Below are 13,112 nucleotides of genomic sequence, written 5' to 3'. Positions count from 1 at the left end.
CAGATACTAAAAAACTATAAAAAAACAAAAAATTTCTAAAAAAAATAAAAAAGTAATTTTATATTTTGGATTCAACCAGTGGCATACCGTGAAAAAGTTTAGAGGGAGAAAAGAGGGTATGACCCCTGAAAAGAATCACCCTGTAGATTATCAAAATCATTTGATATGTCCGATGATGTAAATCCTACGGCATAAACTATATTCCAAATTTTTAGCTAAATACCTCAAAAACTGTGGGAGTTATAAAGAAAAAATTGAAAAATTTTAGAAATTTGATTGTCCCATAGATAGGTAAGAAACTGTTTGGGGAACCTATGTTTATATCAACTTTTAGCATGTATATGATATTTAGGTATACCCGGTATTTAAAAAAATCCCTAATAGCTCTTACACTTTGATTTCAGTTCCAATTCATGTTAAATTTTCTAGGAAATTCAATCTGAAAATTCCTCATGTCATGCTAACTCACTATTTCCTAGTTTGAACAAACGACATCAAGAACTATGACCATAACGGCCGTCGTTGGCTTCGCAGCAGAAAATTGCACTACTAAAATCGCATTATAAATAATGGGTCGATGCGAGTAAAAAGAGGTATTGAAGTAAAATGTCAAGATAAAGAGGGGAATGAAGCTTGAAAAAGTGATATCATTATTGCTTTAATAACCTCGCCTCAGGAAACAGCTGCTACTGTGGTTTCATGTTTCCTATTGCGTGCTAATCCATCGAGGATGATTACAAAGGGACGTGCTTAATGGATTTTTAAAGGATGATGATGAGACGTTTTCAGTTTTGTCCTGAAACTCCATGGCATGGCCCGGTTTTAACGCATCTAGTGGCTCTAAAGTTAAAGATCTCTACTCATTGAAAGTGCTCGTTGAGTAGATATGGCACATAAAGGAATAGTGCGATTTGAAGATAGCAAACAGCTGCGGTGGAACATGTATTATTATCGCATCAGACGAGCAGTTCCCGTAATAGACTCGCCCTCCCCATAGTCATTTGCATTTATACCCTAGGGATCCCTTTTCCCTATTTGATTAAGATTACCGGGATTTACGGGCTCGGCCCATAAACAACACTCATTGTGTTTGGCGCTTCCTTTTGACCTCAATTTAATGAGACCTTTCGATTTTGCAACGCTCCAATTGATTTTCACCCGTTTTGCGACAACAAAGCCCTTTTCGTGCTTTTTTCGGGTTGTTTTAATTTAAAATCTCCTGCAAACACAGCAGTTAGAGACTCACTCTTAATGTTCTTATTTCTATATAAAAACACGTGCTTGACGGCAACACACTGTAATATCTCGTGTTAATTCTACTATAAATTTTAACAGAAGCTGAAGTATATAGGATCAACATGGTAGAACAATGGAGCAAGCCCAAAAAATCCTTATTGAAGAGATGTGTAATGGTAGATAAGGGTATTGTAGTCATCTGCACAAAGTACACTACTGCTATTATTACGATATACTCCTTGTTCTTCATTGTTCAATTGTTGTACATATTTTTTGCTTGTGGGCCATACCTCCCAAGAATGGCATTATTAAGAACTACTGCGTAATCAACGACAAGGCTATGAACTATGTATTATTACTTAATTTGAAACATTCACTCCGGCAGCCGGCAAATCGGTTAAACCTGAACTAAAAACAAACTTTGAAACGGTTTTCAATGCTTGCTAACTTTTCCCTTTATTCGGCGAATTCCTCCCATCTCCACCCTCCAAAATCTCATCAACAATTTTCATCACCCTCCTTCTAAACTGCCGATTTTGCCTCTCATTCATCTTCATAACATCGGGCAGCAAACATCGAAAGAAGGCCAAGTTCGCGTCCTCACTCTCCCTCTTCTCTTTCTCTCTGACACTCCTAATCCAATCTGCCACTGCTTCCTCTACACTTCTCCTTGAAAATTCTTCAACATCATTTAACTTTCTTTTTTTGTCAAAAATTCTTTCTGGATCCACGAAAAATTCATCAGCCGCAAGTCCATTTGAGGTTGAAGCCTCTTCAGTGAGATTAAAATCGGTGAAAACTTGAGGTTTTTGGTCGATTTGGGAGTCCGGATCTTCGGTTTCTGCATGATCACTGCTGGTGTCCTCGAGGTATTCCGAAGGGTATTGGGGTTTGATTTTGACATAGGGAGTGATGAAATCCATGTATTCGCTGAGGTAGTATTTTTTTCTAATGCCAGTGGAAGTAGTGGGGTTCTTCAGGGACCGGATGAATGAGCCTCGGATGTTTCTCCATCGTTCACGACAGTTTAATACTGGAAAAATGAATTAGATATGTTGTCCATTAAACCAAGACTGTTAATCTAAGGCTTCAAACTTGCTGCCGATGTGTTTAGTCATTATTCTCTGAATCCCACCACGCAAGTGAATCACAAACAGTGTGATGAGTTATGATGAAGGATGAGAATAAATAAATTCAAACCTCTTGTGTTTAATGAAATATTGCTCGGGTACGCAAATTATCATACGGGGGGGACCAAAACATTGCTGCAAATGATAATTTTTATTTTTCTTTTTTCATTGTTTGCTTAGATTTATACATTCAGGCAAACGGTACCGTCTAATTACCACTAGTACCGATCATGATTTCTTTGAAAAAGTAGTTGAATTGTTACCATGTTAAATAACCAAATAACCCATAATTTCGCAATGACAATACACCTCATTAACGATAGTGGCAAACATGCAACAATGCTGTAACTACCATCTCACATAATACTGAAATTACATTCATATCAAGATTATCAAGCCCAAGTACCTACTTGTTTGCTCGAAACGAAATTCTATGACTCACAGTAATTGCTTTTGCATGTATAGAATTTAAAACTGAACTTTGTATGTATGTAGACACCAAACTAAACTCACCATTATCCTTTACTTCCCTGGCGACTTCCGCCCACGCTTTCTCTGTGATATTCCTTTGGTTGTACTCGGGTAATGAGTGTTTCCATATGCAGGGGTACCTTTGAACTATACGAACGAAGTTTATGTTAAAAATGGGGTCGTCAAATGGCGCCATTTTGTGAAGTATATTGTGCGTGATTCAAAGCGAAATCAGTACTAAAGCGGGACAGCGATGCGAGGCTCGGGCATTGACTGCAGAGTTCGAGTCATGAGGCTTGTACATGCATGCGGTATGGCGGGTTTTAGCATTGCAGGAAATTACGTGTATCGTTAAAGTTTTACAGGGAGATGCTTTTGGGATCGTGAAGAAAAATTCCTTCAGGGGTACCGCTCCCCTTTAGGTCGTGCGGAGCGCACGACCTAAGGAGGTGCACCTGCTAACTGTAAAATTTTCCTGTTCGTAGCGCATTCAGCTAGATCTTTATTAAACAACTTTTTTTGCTTTCAGATATTTCAGCTAAATTACATTGTCTTTCTGGCCACCCTGTATATTCCTGAACAGTGATGTGGAAAATCTCAAATTTGACTATTCATATTTTATAGCAAAAGAAGACGCTCCGGAAATGAGCCGCAGACTTACTGGAGATCTCCTAAGGAAGTGCGGTGAGCAGCGTTAGAATTTTGAAATTTTAAATTTGGTAGATAGAACTTTCCAACACAAATCCCATAATAAGAACGAAAACTTTTCCCAGCAAAAGCCATTCAACTCGCTCGATTCTTCAGGCAATTCGCAGTACGAAAAGAAGAAAAGGCCTTCTTTCAATATTTTAATTAAGGAGTGTTTGCGCTGATATTAAGCCAGACTGGATGCCATTGTCCATTTTAAAGCTCGTGCTTTTCGGAGCTTAAAGAGTGATATTTTCTCATTTAAGTTATGAAAGGGAACAATGGAGGTTTTATTTAGAAATATATTAATACAGCCTCAGTATTGTGCGCTGCAACTGCTTAGCGTTGTTGTTTGGAACCGTATACAATAGATGGATGTGAATGTATGAGTTTGGGTTTCAATGCGTGCTTTTTCGGTTAAATTTGCTTGCATAATGTTTCATAAGATTAAACAGTGTCGCTGGGAGTATTCAAAAGTTTATCTATAGAGAATCAGTACCGTCACGACGTTAAAGAACAATAGGGATCGCCTACTTACTGTCTTTTCGACCCGGACCAGCATGTACCTCTGGCAACATTATAATAAACAAACCTCCGATTTTACTTTAATGCTTGCTGGTACTTGTAATATCGGAGAAGGCAGGATGGAACTTAATTCAAAAAACAGCCATAAATTTGTCATTGGTTCCTCCCTAAACCGACGGAAATAAATTAATTTGCTCGAAGCAGCCATAAGGTTACTTTCCATTGCGACGAGCAGATAAATGCAGACGGACAATTTCCTGGAAATTACCTTCCAGAAGAGTCTCATATTACTAATCCTAGGCCCCTGGCAAAATTGCCCCATAACCGATGACCATGTGCATTCCGAAATGAGCTTCTTTCCTACTTAATCCGGTTCTGTAATCACCACTGCCATAGTAACAGATAACACGCTACCATTTTAGTTTTATGGGTTTCCTATGGAAATGGTTATGTTGTTTTTTGCCCGCCACACAATGGGGGAATTCTTTATCTGAAGAGTGGGTTATTGTTATTTACGTAACTTCGGGGTATGCGTGCCACTTTTTCTGTCGTTTTTTCTCTCGTAAAGCTTTCATTTGAGATTTGTGAGTCGTTGTTAATGGTGGGTTGTTAGTTGTAAGGGCCTCAAGTACGGATACTGAATGGCACTGAAAAAATGGCCGTTTTACATGTTCACCTCGTGGGATTCTGTTGAATAAGTTATGGGTTTTGGAGCTTTCGCAATCAGAATTTATTGGGAAATTCGTGGAATTCTGACCTTGATTCTGATAGTTGATTCTCAGTTCAAACAGCGGTTCTTGTACAATCCCAATTTTCATTTCAAATGAATAATGTTAAAAACCGTGGGCCTGCCCAGATTGAAGACCAGGTCAAATCCGGCTACATTATGTAAATAAAAAATGTACCAAGCAGCGTTGTGAATGCCCATTAAGCATCATTGACAATCGTTAAACTGTTTGCCAGAATATCCGGAAATGTATTTATAATAATTATGTTTATGTATAATACATGTACTTCTCGTTAAAGTTCTTCCTCCAGTTCGGGTGTATTTTAAAAGAGATTAATGTTTAGTAAAGTACCTTAATATACGATGTAGTTTAAGGGCCAAACTTCCGAAACAATAAGGACGATCAATCTCTCTATGGAAAAAAACGATGACAAAACCAAACTGATGGGGCAGAGTTAGCTACCAATATTGAAAAATGTGTTTGCCCCCAGCAACGAAATTGGGATCTTCTCCCGAATTTATTTATAAACGAAAGAAAACACATTTACGCCAGAGTCAGTTTATCGGGGCAAAAATTGCATTAGCTTTAACTTGAATTTTAGTGTCAAAATCCCCATGGATAGATAATAAACATTTCCGGGCTAAATTTAACTGTTCCAGTAACCGCATGTTTTACGATTCCTCGGGGAATTGCCCATACAAAATAATCGCATTATAAAATATTCTGTGGGCAGCACATTCTCCCTATCATGCCGGCTTTGAGAGGTCCCACTGTTATCGTTACGTGATCATTAATATTCAAAATAAATTAAATATGAGGGGCGGATGAGTCCAAATTGGAACCACGGAATCAATTTATTGCATCAAAACTTTTTCAAAAAAGTACTGCAATAAACCATTCGGAGTCTAAATAGTCTACTAAGTTAGAGGCTGCTGCAAATCGGATTTACTTATTAAATCTGCTTACACAACTGCACCCGCTCTGCACTTAACGAGCTTAACTAAAGATCAGGGGGATGATGTGCGACATAATTGCGAGCCAGGCACTGCCAGATAAGGGACGATGTCTGCATGTGACTGGATACAAAACACACTTTACTACCCCTGCATTGCACAAACAGAGTGGAACGAAAAGAAAACAATTACGGGGAATGTAGCTGAAAAGAGTCCCGAAGGGAAATTTCGTTTCAACCACCGCTAATTTTTATTTTACAAACTCATTTGTCACAGTCTAATCTGGATAAATGTGAGACTAATTGCGTCACAAAGGGTCGAAATCATCGAGTGTTAAGAAAGCAACCCCAGTGTCGCAAAGAGAGACAGGTGGTGGTGTCGTATAACTCCTCACAGAGAAAGCGGATAGGAAAGATTTCCTTTCTTCGGTGGCTGAGTAAACGACGTAAAATCGCAAAAGAAAAAGATGGTTTGCTTTATGTCGTCCATAAAGGTTTTATGTTCGCATGTTGGGGAGCAATCTGCTAGGTGTCTTTGTTAATAGTGAAGGCTCGACGACAGTTCATAAACTCCTAGTGCAGCAGAAAAGTTTCGTATGGTGTTTATCAGATTTTAACGCACTCGCGTATTCATTTCAAACTTGAAATCATCAAATTAGAAAAAATTATTATCGGTATTGGTGATCCTTCAAATAAGCCATAACAATTTCGGAACGAGTTGTAAAAAATTGGATAACATCACTGGCGTTTTGAAGGATCTAGAGATTTGTGTTATTTTTTCCTTATATCAGATCTCGCCAACGTGCACCGCGTGGCTCAGACCTCCGGGAATCCCGGAAAAAAATTACCATTACCTCTGTCGAATCTGCGCTTATTAATCCATGAATTCTATGGAAGTTACCCACGTGGTAAAGTTATATACCTGAGCCCCAGATCTGGCAATAACCGGGCTTTAACTAAATTCTTTGAATTATCATAGCGCCTTGCTCCTTATTGGCTATATCCAACCCCTCAGTGTATACCCCGGCAAAGAAAATTACAGACTCGCTTTCTTCTTACTTTATACTTATTTGTCTTAGAATCGTTGATTATGTATTGATTGTAAGACTTGTGCGGAAACATTGTAATTATACAAGTTGTATCATTAATTTTTAGCCGGTCCTGCCTACAAAAGGGAACAATTTCCCTTCAAATTATTTAATATGGCTGCCTCCACTTAGGAGCTAATAACAGTAATAAGCGAGCTCATTTTTTTCTAAAAGACGGCATGTTTTGTTGAAAAAAAAAGCATGTTTTTGATACTAATGTATGAGCGGCTAATAGAGGGGTACAATTTTAGTGGCCCGACACTCTGGAGTTTTGCGGTTTTGGTGAAGTTGAGTTGTCAAAAATGGTTGAAAAACTTTCCGTTTCGAAGTACTTTTAAACTAATAAAGCCGCTGAAAGAAAAGTTTACGATCGGTTGACAATGATGATAGGACTGGAAACTTTGCTGCCGTAAACATGTTCCCCAAGCATTTATCGATTTGTTCTTATCAGAAGTTCGTACGTGGCACGCAAGACAAGATTTTTGCGCCCCCGGGTCAATCTCAGTATAGTGAAATTTTGAATTATACAATTCCAACGTTCCTTACTCACGATCTAATGCAAATCAAGACAACCGTGCTTTTCCAATTAAAATAAATTTGAATTTTGTGTCAGCCTTTTTATAAAGCTGGGCCTTATCTCTCGGCTTAAAGATGCCCATTAAAATATATTTGGACGTTTAATGGCTCGTACTGTAGACAGTTTAATTAGCGTCTTAAAATAGGATCTTGACAAGAGCCGAGAGAAAGGATGAGTGAGAAACTTCAATTTCGTTAAGCTGATGCAGTTCTACTAGACTGGAAAGAACTATTAACCAGTATTTTTGACTACCGCTTAAAACCACCAATAGCGATTTATGCGTGCAGCTGAAGTTTCGGCTCCATGCCGTGACTAACTTCTGCTTGCTAGAACTAAGTTAAATAACTAAAAAGCGTCAGGAAGTAATTACACTCTAAACCGCAACGAAATTATGAACTAAAACGCCCTAAAGCTATTTCAGATGGCTTTGCTGAATAGAATGTGAGGACATGCACCTGCCGTCTTTTTCTGTAATAGTGACGATTTATTCTAAATAAAGAGCTTTGTTCTAGGACGGAAAAATACACCTAGGGCAAATAATAAATTGGAGTTCACTGCCCTACCAGCATCGAATTAAATCTCATGTTCCCATTGGAGTCCAAGGCAATGTCGAAGTAGATTAAACTCCATTGGGATTTGTTTGTCTTCGGGAACAAGTCCGGCGAGGATGACAGGTTATACGAGCATGTTGAGGGCTTGGTCTGCAATTGATTTACAACATAACATAAAGCATCTATTAGGGGCCAACATGACGGAGCAATCACATTAGAGGTATAAAGAGTTGCAGAAATATGAGCCCCTGAAAGGTCACGTTCTTTTCTTCAATTTCATCGTCTAACCGCTTGTTGATAGCCCTAGTATCTTGACCATCCGATTTTTGGTGTACCAGTCCTTTTGCCTTCTCGCATATATAGTCCTCAACTCAGCATTCCCTACAAATCAGCTCCTACTCTCTTAACATCGACAGGACCGAACTTGTGCTTAAGTTAGAGTAAACGCAAATTATTTTATGGAAATTCATCATTTTCAAAGACATCAGTCGAAATCTGAAGACATTCTATGCAGACCCCTATAGGGGCATTATCAAATATTTTTTATAAAACTGTCTAGCTTGAATCCCGGTTTCAAGCCAGCTATCGATTCTTCGATATTTCAAATCTTTATGTCGGGGATACTGGATACAGCCCTCCTGTCATCGCCAGAGACATAAGAAGGCTTTATCCACCCTTTCCAGGAATATGATTCGTTTCAAAAGCGAGGCCAGGCTAACTTAATATTGTCTCTGAGAAATTTAGACCGGGACTAAAGGCAAAGCAGGAAAGAATGGAGAGAAATGACGTACAATAATGTTTTCGACCCCTCTTCAGACTTCCGTAATTACGCCAGTGTTTCTTCTCCTGATGGGATAGCTGGGTCATATTTCGGAGATAATCGATCATAATCTTATACCTCTCTCAGCATTGATGCTAAATTAATAGGGCATCCACTAAAACCGAGAGCCCTTTTGTTTGTTCTCTCTTTGTCTTAGCTCCGAGTAAACATAACGACGATTACTTCGCCGATTACGCATAAAAAAACCAAAACTATAGACTTTTTGATGTCCCTGCATGCTCCCAGACTATAAAATGCCTTTCAAATCGTTCAGCTTTCCAGTCCTGGCGAATTATCTCTCACGCGATGTCGCCAAATGGAATACGAGAACACGGATGGTAGTTGCTAGTCTGAAGTTTCATCTTTATATGATCTTTACATGCATCCACCCATCCACGAATTTATCCGATATATAAAAGTGCAACACGGTCCTCCTTCCTTATGCATGTCGCACACAGATACTGAAATTGAATTGTTTCTCTGTATTAAAAATTAAATAGGACGCAATTAATATCCCACGAATGCAGGCATCGAATTTAAATTCTATTCAGCCGAAACGAACATGTGAACATGTTGTGTGGTATCGCATGTAGGAAAGTTGAATAAATGTATAACCCGTATAAGTGTTAATGAAAAATGCAGGGTCTGCGCCCCGCAACATAAATTATTTATCCCCCAAAAGATAAACTTAATTTAAGCACTGTTGCCTTAGATTTAATGTCGAAGGGGCGTTTGATGAAACCGACTTGAGACCACAGGTTTACGACCTAAAACAACTTATACGTTAATAAAAGACCGACTGTGAAATTAATTGTTTGAAAGCAAAAAATAGCCCTGAAAACAAAAGGCTGCGCCCCTGTCCGTATGAATACGTTTAACTCACGAGTATGTTAAATCAAATTGTCCATGTATTAGCTACAGTGGAGGCACGTTATTTTTTATCGGCGTGCAATCAGTGACGGAAAACCCATTATAAACGGTGGATTAAAGCAATTTTTGACTAAAAATGTAATTTGTTCCAATTTAGCAATAATTTCCGCTTTCGGCTTTGATCGAACGAACAAAAAAAAACGTAATTTGTGTTTTTCGTGTGGGCGCCCTATCAATGCGCCAGCCGTTTTTGTTACCGAATGGAACCGTTCAGTGCGATAATCGTGTGTGTATGGTACATCCTTTGATTACGAAGAGGAAGGACAAGATCGTTAACCGATTTGCCGTGTAGTTCGATGCTTTTTGTGTGCTAAATTGCCCTTCCGTGAAACTGAAGCTTTCATGGAAAATCGAGTTTATGTCGACGATTCCTGTGATTTTAATGTTTATAGTCCATGACATTGCGGTCTATTATGGGAAAGCTTCGTCTGCCGGACAGAGTTATTGTTATCAAAATCGATAAAATAGAAGAAATGAAGTACCTAAGACACAGAAACTCCTTTCCCGCACTATCAATAAAATTCTAGGGCAAAAGATGCACCAAGTTAGCGCAACGGCGCATCCGCAAGTTGCTGCTTTAAAAATCTCTATAACGCTTTTTGGTTACTTTAATAAGAAAGGTCGTTATTCTTAATAAAAAAAAACCGCGCCCTTACCCACAGAAACCTCTTCAGGATGAAGATTTTTTAATACCCACATTTTTCAAAATTAATTATTCTAACACCGCACTTAAGCACAATATCGAGGATTCAATTTATTTTTAATGAGTACCTGAAAAAAAGAAGGAATAATGTTCAATATCTCATTAATTAATTGTGTTTTAACGGCTCCTCATTAAATTGTAAAATGGTAATGAGGGACCGGGCTTCAGCTTTTAAGGCTAAATACGCTGTTTATGCGAGATAATGTCGGATGAGCAGATATGGTAGTCGGGTGATGGTACTTTCAGTAGTTCAAGGAAGGTATGGCGAATAAAGTGATACCTGTAGAAAGTTAATGTGCAAAAAAGTGCCGGTGTCTTGAGATAAAGTAAAGGGGTTTTTAAGTGCCGATTTGTGTATTATTTCTTAATTTGGGGGATAATTGATGAAGACTTTGTATTGCCATTGTACTGCTGTAATGCTGTTGCAAGTTTTAGCCACAGGTCTCGTAAGTTGATGCATCAAATATTAGTCGAAGTAAGTGGTGAAACTATCTAGAACAGGATATTACAAGCCGTCAATAAAAGTCGGCCATGTCCGCTTCCTGGAGGAAGCGAATGCACCGTATCAGCACAAACTCCCCTGGTAATAATGCTGCCAAAGCTGCAACCACACCACATCCTGCAAAACCGGATAAAATGGATTTCCCAAGTAGGAAGTAAAAAAGTTTATTTAGCAAAGTTGCTCTTTGCTACAGTAGTTGCGGCCCATATTGCTTTTTTAACCTATTTCCCATGATTAATAATAATTTTTAAGTGGATTTCAAAGACCGAGGTCTCTGAAAAGCTCTCCTGAACAGCTGGAATTTTTATACGACCTATAAAAAGAAACATACAAAAAGTACGTGCATGGGGCCGCAAAGTAAATTACACAAACAAAACCGGAGAGCTTTTAGCTTTGAAGATTGTCAGATGCGATGAAATGAAAGCTCGCTGCTTGGGGCTCTTTTTTATTTGAGAATAAAGAGTAAAAGTACACGGGCAGATTAACATCGGCACGTTGGCGAGAGCTTACGGTGCTCTTATCTTCTTATTTTTCCTCTCGGAGATTATGGTGTTTTATTTTTAATCTTGATTCAAATGGAAAAGGAATGACTCTTTGGATATTACATTTTATTACACGAAGCGTGTATCTTTACTGGCTGGGCACCGATATTGCGGACGCAGAGATGTCGTGTTGGCCGAAGTTACGTGAAAAAACCTCTGACTTAACTAATAAAATTAAATAAATGATAAAATTGACTGAAAACGAGGGCAAAAAAATATTATAGAAAACATCTGGAAATCAGTTTTAAAATTCGAAAATGGGAAAATAATAGTTACCATTAGAAGAATTTACAGGTTAATACGCTGGAAGATGCGCTGGGTGAAAAGAAATAAAATGCATTTCGTTTTGAGTTGCGAAATACAGGGATAATTGGCAGAAGTCGTGTTCCAGATGGGTATATTTACAATGTTTGCAACTTTGATGATAAAAATACTCATTTGCTGACAAATTCGCCTCACACAACGCAAAGGTAATAGTCTTGACAAGGCTCTTGGGTCTCTACAAACATTTTTTCATTACCACGATGAGGAGACATATTGACCAAGGCTTTGAAGATGCCAAACATGGGCTCTTTCCATTCCTTCCATCAAATGTAATCTCCTATTTGCCTTCATTCACATTTGATGATTTCCAATTGGGCAACGCATCTCATACACCGACGATCGAAATGTTAGGAACGAGTCTTCTGAACCTGACGGTTTATGTGCTCCTTTGTGTTGCCCTTTTTATAAATAGAGGAAATAATACGACCGTACCAAACACGGGCGAAAATTGACACGAACCTGATTCATTTCCCATATTTCAATAGATGGGGAGATAACGTTTCGAGGGGTGCTTTGATGCACCCTCAGGGCTATTACTCCTTCGTAATGAGTTTATTTAACGCCAGAAAAGTTCCTCACCAAATTCATGTTAACACGGTCATTAATAGAGAAAGTATGAAATTGCATTCAAACCCCAAGAGAGTTTCGTTCAACCTTTGTCCTGCTGACCGTTTGGCATTTGAAATTCAATCAATGGTGAAATCTTAATTGTTTTTATAGCCACGTAAACAATCCCACAGATTATTGTAATAAACAATGTCGAAAGGGACGCTCCTTTCCTCAAGATTCGTCAAACTATTCAAATCCTCGCCGATTCTTCGAAACTTAACAACGTTGACTCAGCCATTACAATAATTAATACGGACGAGAAAAAAAGCTCTTCACGTAATATTGAATTAAATCAGCATTCATTCATCTCTCTCGGCGAATGGAAGTTTAAAAGAAAATTAGTTGAGACAAGGACGAATACATGACAGTGAAAAAACGATAACGAGGAACAGACAGAGATGGAACTTAATACGGCGTTCGATGGGAGGTCTCGGAATTGCACAGTAGGGGAGATCGGGGATAAAAGAAGATTAATAAGCAGAAAATCGTATTCATTAATATTAATATTTGGTAGGAGTCCCTTTATAGGTTATTAGGTTTTGTAGAATTTAAATAAGGATTTCGGTATGTGCAAGGGGTGGGTTCATTATAGCAGGAACTGCTTGGAATTCCTAATGCGCGCAGGGAGATCGAAATGTGTGATTGTGATTGGGGCTGATTAATGGAACGAGGAAGTAGATTCCACTATTTTATCGCCTAAATGTTAAGTATGTCCAATAAAATCATGACATTGGTGA

General features: G+C 38.5%; 1 protein-coding gene across 1 annotated transcript; it reads right to left on the bottom strand.

The window, feature by feature from the left end:
• Window positions 1-766: 766 nt before the first annotated feature.
• On the bottom strand, window positions 767-3,093 carry LOC136419790 (uncharacterized). The gene is made up of 2 exons (XM_066406330.1): window positions 2,880-3,093; window positions 767-2,269 (listed from the first exon to the last, which is right to left on the bottom strand). The coding sequence occupies exons 1-2, from the start codon at window positions 3,031-3,033 to the stop codon at window positions 1,680-1,682; spliced, it is 744 nt and encodes a 247-aa protein (XP_066262427.1). The 5' UTR covers window positions 3,034-3,093; the 3' UTR covers window positions 767-1,679.
• Between the last annotated feature and the right edge of the window lie 10,019 nt (window positions 3,094-13,112).

Source organism: Euwallacea similis, chromosome 3, assembly GCF_039881205.1.
Source record: "Euwallacea similis isolate ESF13 chromosome 3, ESF131.1, whole genome shotgun sequence".
Lineage (NCBI taxonomy): Eukaryota > Metazoa > Arthropoda > Insecta > Coleoptera > Curculionidae > Euwallacea > Euwallacea similis.
The sequence above is the reverse complement of the archived record's forward strand: the minus strand, read 5'-3'. Positions and strand labels throughout refer to the sequence as shown.

What these genes read in the sequence shown, in the direction of transcription:
- LOC136419790 (XM_066406330.1), bottom strand. Translation starts at nt 3,033, where the DNA reads ATGGCGCCATTTGACGACCCCATTTTTAACATAAACTTCGTTCGTATA. An exon ending in CAGGGAAGTAAAGGATAATG is followed by an intron (nt 2,270 to 2,879) that starts GTGAGTTTAGTT and finishes TCATTTTTCCAG; the next exon opens with TATTAAACTGTCGTGAACGA.